Genomic DNA, 8,336 nt, shown 5'->3' on the forward strand with positions numbered 1-8,336 from the left:
TAGATAGTTCATGCAATTTAGCCTAGCATCTTAAAATTAAACGAAACAAACAAGTAAGAATTCATGGAGATAAAATAATGAAAACGAAAGAAACAAAAGATAAAACCCGTGTTCTTCGCCTTCAACTAATACGCGCAACACCAGCTGATTCTTCAACTCCAAAGCTGCCGGAAACTGCTCTCGGTCGCCTTGGAACCCACCAAATTCGTCTGGACTTCAAGGTATGATTAATGGTTGAGACGGTTAAAAACGGAAGATTCTGGAAACTGGGCACCGTCACCACCACGCCGCGCCGCGCGGCGGGCTTCCCTCTCCCCGTCGCGCGGCGCTCCGGCCAAAAGGGGGGGTCTGGTTCATCTTGCTAGTCCGGATCACTCCTGGTTCGGTCCGGTTCGTTTCCTGACGCGTCGGTTCTCCGGTTCGGCTTGTTTTTGCTCGTTTTTCGCCCTCTTTTTGCCAGAATTTAAACCTGAAACCTAAAACGTAAAACCATGTTAGTAGTATACAAATCTTACGAGAAACCGAACATAAACTAATAAAATATTAAATAAAATATACACGGGATTTAAGTATAATAAACATTATATCAGTATGCAGACCATTTCTTTAGGCGATGAAAAACACCATTTTTAGTGGTTTTGGACCGCCTCTAAAAATATCGCTCAAAACATCTAACTATTCGCTTCATAAAAAAAAAAAGCTGCTTTATAAAATAGATATTATTTTTTGAGACAGTTTTACTTGCACTCAGGTTGTCATCGCTGGAATGTCATCTTTTGTCGTATTCGTGTCGGAACGCCACCACAGCCGCTTATCCTCACTCCAACTATTAGTGTACTCTTTAACAGGGCCAGCCCTTGGGGGTGGCAGGGTGGTCGACAGCCGCAGGCCCGACACCCCGCTAGACCCGAATTTTTTTTTTTGAAAAAGATTATACCGTAGAAACTCTATAAAATAATACACTTGGAACCACCAAAATTTATTAATTAAAAGAGTTATTAATTAATCGATAAATTAATAATTATTAATTTATATATTAATTAATATTTTATTAATTTATAGTAGAATACTTAGTTTACAAACACTTTTCAAGCTTCCACTTAATTATTGTATACAATGCATGTATATCAAATGAACGGCTCAATTTGAAAGAAACCTTCAATCTCCCACCTTATTATGCTTCTTGTGTTCAATGTATCACTTTATAGACATTAAAAATATTTTCTATATAAATACAAGATCAAAATAGGTTAACACCAGAAGTTCTTACCATGCTAAGGAAAATTAGAGACGAGATTCAAGGGGAAATTGATTTCAACAAAAAACAAAAGACAATTGAGTCATTTTTCAAGAAACCTTCATAAATCATTCATGTAATATGATATATATAAGGAATTATTAATTTATATTTTATATGAGGTCTAAAGAAATTATCAAAAATGTATTATCTTATAATTTTAGCGAATTATTAATTTAGCACTCTATCCCCGAGTCGGGACCGGCAAAAAATATTATCTTAGAGAGTTTATTAAATAATCGAGTATTAATTTATCGAGCTTCTACTGTACGTATTTTTATTAAAAACAATATGTATATTTAATGTTTAAACACAATTACATAACCACTAGCTTGGCCTAGTGACAAATGGGTATTATTCACGACCAAGAGGTTGTGGGTTCTAGCCTCATTTAAGACATGTTTAATTCTTTTTATATACAAAAGTTTTTTACACAACCCAAATTATAACCAAGTAAGCCATATAAAAATTAAACCGTTTAAACGTAACAAAATACTTCTTTTACTTAAGGCACAAAAACATTTTAGCATTCGGCCCAAAAGTTTTTTTTGCTCTCTCGTAGCCGGCCCTGCGGTTTAAAATTAATAAAGGGAAGTATATACTATGCTACCTTCAGAATCAGAACCCATACAATTGAAAACCACCTCCCATTACCGTCTCTCCAAATCCCGCCATCGTTCTTGGTCGCTTGCATTCCACCAATATTACTAATGAAGGTAACTAAAAATTGTCAAGCAGTAATTTTATTTCCAAATTCCAATAACCTTTTTTTTTTTTTTGTCAATATTGACAAGCCTGGAATCATCATGAGAGTTGGAAAAGAGTCATGAACAATAAGTTGTGTCAGGCTGAAACAATTATATTTCACATGGAATTATGTGTGAATACACTCTATATTATAGAGGGTTCCTTATATTCAAACACCACTCTCACGGTGTGTTAACAAGTGTATACGGTTCGTATAGCCCCTGCATAATTGACAAACATACTTTATGACAGCCTTTTTAGTTTATACGAGTCATATAGGGTCTATGCAACCCGTATAGACTGAGACACACTTCGACACATTATGACATAATTATGTTATATACAGCTCGTATAGCCCCTATACAACTCGTATAGAGGCACCCGGTGCTTGAATAACCTATGTGGTGTGGGAATAATCTTGCCTTTATAGAGTCTATAAATATAATTCAACAAGCATACATAAGACCACGCATAGCGGTAACTAAGCGCATATGAGGGTTTTACGACACCTGGCGTTCCAATCAGTAATGTCTCGTTTTGCAAAAAGTGACGTAATGGTAAAAAGCCTCAACCCCCCCCCCCCCTTTCTGCAATTATTACCTTTTTCTCCTCTCTCACAAAGCCTCGCTGTATATACAAGAAAACACGTGGTATATACAACGAGGCGCGGCTAAATGAGGGAGGGGGCGATGTGTGCTTCGTTTGGCCCCACAACATACTCTAGTACGTATGGTCTAAAGAGGAATAAGTGATCGAGAGGGTTATTGCTTATAACGTACTTGATTGATATATTATGACATGGATGAGACCTCTCATGGCCTATAGCGGCAATTTCAAATAATTGATGCTAATGAATATATTTTTTCAAATTGTAGAACCAATCACGTTGGTTTGTCAATTAGGTAACAAATAAGTTCCACACAAATATTTAAGATTATCATTAGATATCTACCCCATTAATATATATAGCTTATATATACTTAAAATTGAGAATCTTGCATTATTCAAGAAATACATGGTGATTTGTTAAATACTTTTTTTGATGTTTGCTAAATAAATAACCATCGTGTACAAAATAATTATATAAAGGAAAAAGCTCATGTGTATTTTAATCTTAGTATGAGAACGTAGGAAATAATTCCAATTTATAAAAAAATGAGAACGTAAGAAACAATATCAACTACAATACCAATCTACATAAACAATGATTTATAATAACAAAGAAAAAAATCTAAAACTTACAACAAAAGAATCAAAATTAAGAACAAAATAATAACAACAAATACTCAAAACAACAAAAGAAAAAATCTAATGATAACAACAAAATATAAATCAGCAAATACTTATAACATCTCATAATCTAAAATTAGCAAATACGAACAAAAAAATAGCAGCAAACACCTATAAAAATAAAATTAATAATAACAGTAAATTAGTTCTCACTGTTTTCATTTTAAGAATAAAATGTATTTGATCCAGAATTAAGTGTTACACACAATGCTTTAATATAGTATAGCTCTATGATGAATGTGAAACACAGTTAAAAGATAGTCTTTAAGGGGAAAACCGACTAACTCATATATATACTCTTTAATCCTACTCTAAATCTACGCATTTTTGTCTACCACGGTACTTGTACACAAACACGTTGATTTGTATGCAAAAAGTATAAATTTTCAAAAATACGAATCATTAATAAAAATTAATTTTCAAAAACATGTTAAGGGTTTTCACAATTAAACAACTCTTAAGTCCTTAATATATATTTCAAATTTCAATAGTATACTGCTCTATGAGATTAAGGAGAGTAGGATAATATGACCCATATGACTTAATTTTATAAAATAGTTAAAGAAACATATTCACATGTTTTTATGAAGGTAGCTAGGCTGTGACACTTGTCTCTTTGGTTTTCTTTACAACTTGGTCATGTGAGATATGCAACATTATAAATTCTTTCTCCTATTATAAAGCACATAACCACATGACACTAGATGCTCTCTCACTTGTCTTTTCTGCCTCATCACACCACAATTATATACACTTATATAATCATAAACACAAATATATATACACTTACAAGTTCACTATATTTTATATGAACACCCTTTACCAAACTCTGTTGATCTTCTCCTTGAAACTCGGGTCTTGACCCGCTTAAAATCTTTATATATACACTTCAAATCTTGTCTTTTGATATTGGTTTTCTTGGCTAGAAGAATTGAAATGGGGAAGAAGAAGATGATGAGTTTTGGCAAGTTTTTAGATAGTTTTTGTCTAACAAATGGTGGTGCAAGTTCTTGTCTTTGTTGCATTAATAACTTTGAAATCCAAGATGATTATGAGTTTGAGAGAGAACCACTTGTGGATCAGTCCAAAGATGCATCAGATAAACCTCAAACGCTTGCCTTCTTTCTAAAGCCAAAGGTAATAACTTGAACTTCATAATCATTCTAAACATTTAAACATGATCTTCTTTGCACATAACATGTGGGGTTTGTTGCATTCAAAAGCTCATAGTCTTCACATTTAATCAACCCGACTAGGGGGTGTTGTGAGGGGTTTGTTCACCCTCGGGTTGTAAAACCACTAGAGGAAGTCAAAGATATCCGACTGTAATTGTTGTAACAGTTCATGAACTGTTTGGCGGGAAGTTCGTTTATGTTTGTTCGTTTAATAAACGGACGAACATGAACAGTAAGTGATGTTTGATTAATTAAATGAACGAACATGAACAAAAGTCATGTTCGTTCATTTATCTCCATGAACTTTCGGTGACATTTTTGTGTATGTTTTTTCATTTATGTTCTTTAATGCTCATTCATTTATGTTCTTTTATTAAAGGATTTATATATTTTATATTTTAAGTTCATTATCCAAACATTTAAACTTTGGGAAACTTACACCGTTCACCCTTTTTTTTTTTTTTTTTAATAGTGATTACGATTTAGTTTGATAAGTATTTTTGAGTTGAGCTTGATTTATCTTTTAGATGGTTATGGACTTATCTCTAATGTTCGCGGTTAACAATGTTATTTTATATTTTTAAGTTAATATATGTTCGCTTACATTCGTTTAAAAAGTTAACAAATGAACATGAACAAAGTTAATATATGTTATCTTATATTTTTTAAGTTATGCGCTCGTGAACCGTTCGTTTGTCAGATAAAAACTTAACGAACGAACATGAATGAAACTGCATTGCATATAATACATTCTTATGCGTGGTCATGCATTAAATTATACTTCCTCTTATCTTGGATCGTGTATAGATGGTCGTGCTAAAGGTGTCCATGCATTGCAATGGTTGTGCAAGGAAGGTTCAAAAACACATCTCCAAAATGGAAGGTAACATTTCAAATAATTTATTATCTTTTTTATATATATACTGTATTCTTTAATAAAAGTATTTAAAGTATCCTTAAATCAAGATATAAAGAAATATGATTGTAAAACATCCCTCATTTCACTAGTTTAAACTTTAGATTTGATAAAAATAGAAATAAAAAAAATGCAAGCATCATTCTCTATTCATCTTCTTATCTTTTCTATTTAAATATTATTATTCTAACAAGAAAACAATATCCAAGATATAAAATATATTTTTATATAATATAGATTTTTCTGTCTTTTTATGTAATTATTTATTAATTTTTATTATCCCAATAAGAATAATAGAGTTTTTAATTATTGGTTATAAAAACAGGAGTTACATCCTATCAAGTGGACTTGGAAACCAAGATGGTGGTAGTAATGGGAGACATTGTTCCATTTGAGGTGTTGGAGAGTGTTTCAAAGGTCAAAAATGCACAACTTTGGACTGAACCAGTCTCATAAATTTGGAAATATTGTAATTGATATTACTATATTAGTGACTGTTTTATTTATCTATTTACATATATAAAATCCAAAATAATTTGGTTTGAATCACTTTTTTGTTCGGCTTAACATCTTTTTTAGTATGTATGATCCAACATATAGTTATGTTAGGACCCTAAAACGAAAAAGTTTGATACTTACAAGTTATAAGCCGCCAAGCCCTATAAGTGACGTGGGCTTCAGGTGTCGTAAGTCAGCACTAAAAAAAATCTGTCTTTTTATGCTATTAAGGTTGTAACTGGATGCCAAAAACGTAGTCGAAAAGTGTTTGATCTACTTTTCCTAATAACCTAGGTACGTTAGCTTACATATTATAATATATATATCGTGTTAAACGTTTTATTTATGTGTAATTTGGTGATTTTATACATAGATCACCAAGGAACACGATTTGAAAATTTGTCTGTGTCCATTTTATTAAGTTCAGTCCTTGAAATTAGTAACATGCATTCATGAACGAACTTAATAGAGAAGGGGTACCATTCGTAGGGTCGTTTCATGGGTAAGTCAAATAAGGCAGAGGCTTTAGGCCTCTGGTTTTAAAGGGCCTGAATTTAAAATAGAGATTTATATTATGGGTTTTTGAAAGTGGTTTTTTTAGAATTAATAATTCAGTAATAGCCCACAAGCTATACACATAACCTAAATAAAAAAAATGCCTCAATACTTTAGTTACTTTAGACTTCCAAACGCGTTAAGCCAACTCTGACCATTCGAAAGCCCCTTTAGGGTAGGTACTTGCTTCCTAATAAGAGAAGCAGCCCATCTACTTAGTTATTTCACATGATTCACATGTTATATTGTTATGTCATAATCATTATATAATTTATAATCTGTTGTGACTCACTTTTATTGGTCGCCTCTAGCCTCTAGTTGTATCATACTACCATCATGGTAGTATGATACATGGTAGTACCATGTATGATCATGATTCATGATGAACGCATTAGAAGCCCTACAAGTGATGTGGGCTTCAGTAGTTTCAAGCCCATACTAAAAATGCAATCCAGTAACAACATGTATCTTTTATGGGTTGGCTACTTATTGTAAAATTTTTGTAAATTGTTAAAAAGTCATTAAAATTTATTCCTATATACTATGTAAAATTTGAACGATTGAGTTTTTACCCTTCTTTAATTTTTTAATCCATAATTTCTCTAAAATATCATCCATAGTTAGGCTATTAACAAGGTTTAGGGAGGATGAAACATGGGCAAACTACACATCTATCCTAAGGATTGCCTTCGATGAAATCCTCGACTCCAAAACTATATTGGATCAAGAGAATATGTTAGAAACATATATTGCTGGGGAAGAAAACTAAATAAACAGGAACACAAAAAGTAATAAAATAAAATATGGCATAAAAATTGAGATATGATGAAACCAAAACTTAGAAAGTAACATGCAAAGACCATCATAATACAAAAGAAAAATAGTAAACCCCCTAAGAGAAAGTTAAGTCAAGTCTACACTCTCCCTTAAAATTCTTAATCTTAGGGGTGTTTGGGATTTATTTTCACCAACTTATGACTTATTTACTTTTTAAAAAGTTAAAAGGTGTTTGGGACGGCTTATTATGTGAGGGAAAAGTTCCATAACTTATGACTTATGAAAAAGTCATAAAGAGGCCAAAATAAGGAATCCCAAACACCCCCTTAATCATAAGTTTTCACGGACCCATATTCTTGAACATGTAATAAGAAGGGAGCATGTCTCTCAAATCCCGCCTAATCCACTCATTCCAAGTGAGTAGATTGTCTCCTCTTCCCGTGCCTAAACCAACTCAACCACTCACCCTTTACTTATTTAATAATACAGTACACTAGTCACACTTAATATTTCCCACAAAACCACATTTATTACTCGGTCCAACCTTATCTACCCATAATCTCACACATCCCTGTCTCGACTACATCCATCTTAACACATTTATTAAACATTTTCAAATGCATAGGATCTTCATACACTATCATTGATCTTCAAATCTTGTTTAAAAATACACTTGCCGCCTATACGGGTCGTATACGACTACACGGCCCGTATAAAACCCACGTTGGTTTAGTTTGTATCAGGCTCTATATAAGAAATTGAAAACTTATACGAGTCATATAAAGTTATACAAGCCGTATAAATTAATTTTTTTTTTTTTCATTTTCACATACCTACACGGCTTTTATAGCCATATACAAAGTAAACATGTGGTGGCGTATGAAGACGTCCCTTTTCAAATCTTGTTTAAAAATACACTTATCTTAAAAGTTAGTTGCCCTAGTCAAATGTGCACACGTCATCACAAATATCACACCCACACTAACAAACTCTTTCTTTTCGTCTCGTTCTCATCCAAACCCTTAAATAATAATAATACATTTTTATACTTTTGTCATAATTATATTTTTCTTGTTTTTAA

General features: G+C 32.5%; 1 protein-coding gene across 1 annotated transcript; it reads left to right on the forward strand.

Annotated features, from left to right (window-relative positions):
- Nucleotides 1-4,202: 4,202 nt before the first annotated feature.
- Nucleotides 4,203-5,907, forward strand: LOC143595748 (protein SODIUM POTASSIUM ROOT DEFECTIVE 2-like). Its single transcript, XM_077074690.1, has 3 exons — nucleotides 4,203-4,471; nucleotides 5,317-5,392; nucleotides 5,751-5,907. The coding sequence occupies exons 1-3, from the start codon at nucleotides 4,271-4,273 to the stop codon at nucleotides 5,879-5,881; spliced, it is 408 nt and encodes a 135-aa protein (XP_076930805.1). The 5' UTR covers nucleotides 4,203-4,270; the 3' UTR covers nucleotides 5,882-5,907.
- The last annotated feature ends 2,429 nt before the right edge of the window (nucleotides 5,908-8,336 follow it).

The sequence above is a fragment of the Bidens hawaiensis genome, unplaced genomic scaffold (assembly GCF_021521415.1).
Source record: "Bidens hawaiensis isolate Kalapana, Puna unplaced genomic scaffold, B.hawaiensis_p1.1 tig00045507_1, whole genome shotgun sequence".
Classification (NCBI taxonomy): domain Eukaryota; kingdom Viridiplantae; phylum Streptophyta; class Magnoliopsida; order Asterales; family Asteraceae; genus Bidens; species Bidens hawaiensis.

Bases quoted from the DNA above. Each gene is read 5' to 3' on its own strand.
- LOC143595748 (XM_077074690.1), top strand. From the start codon at position 4,271: ATGGGGAAGAAGAAGATGATGAGTTTTGGCAAGTTTTTAGATAGTTTT. The intron at 4,472-5,316 runs GTAATAACTTGA...GATCGTGTATAG, and splicing joins CCTTCTTTCTAAAGCCAAAG to ATGGTCGTGCTAAAGGTGTC. The intron at 5,393-5,750 runs GTAACATTTCAA...TTATAAAAACAG, and splicing joins ACACATCTCCAAAATGGAAG to GAGTTACATCCTATCAAGTG.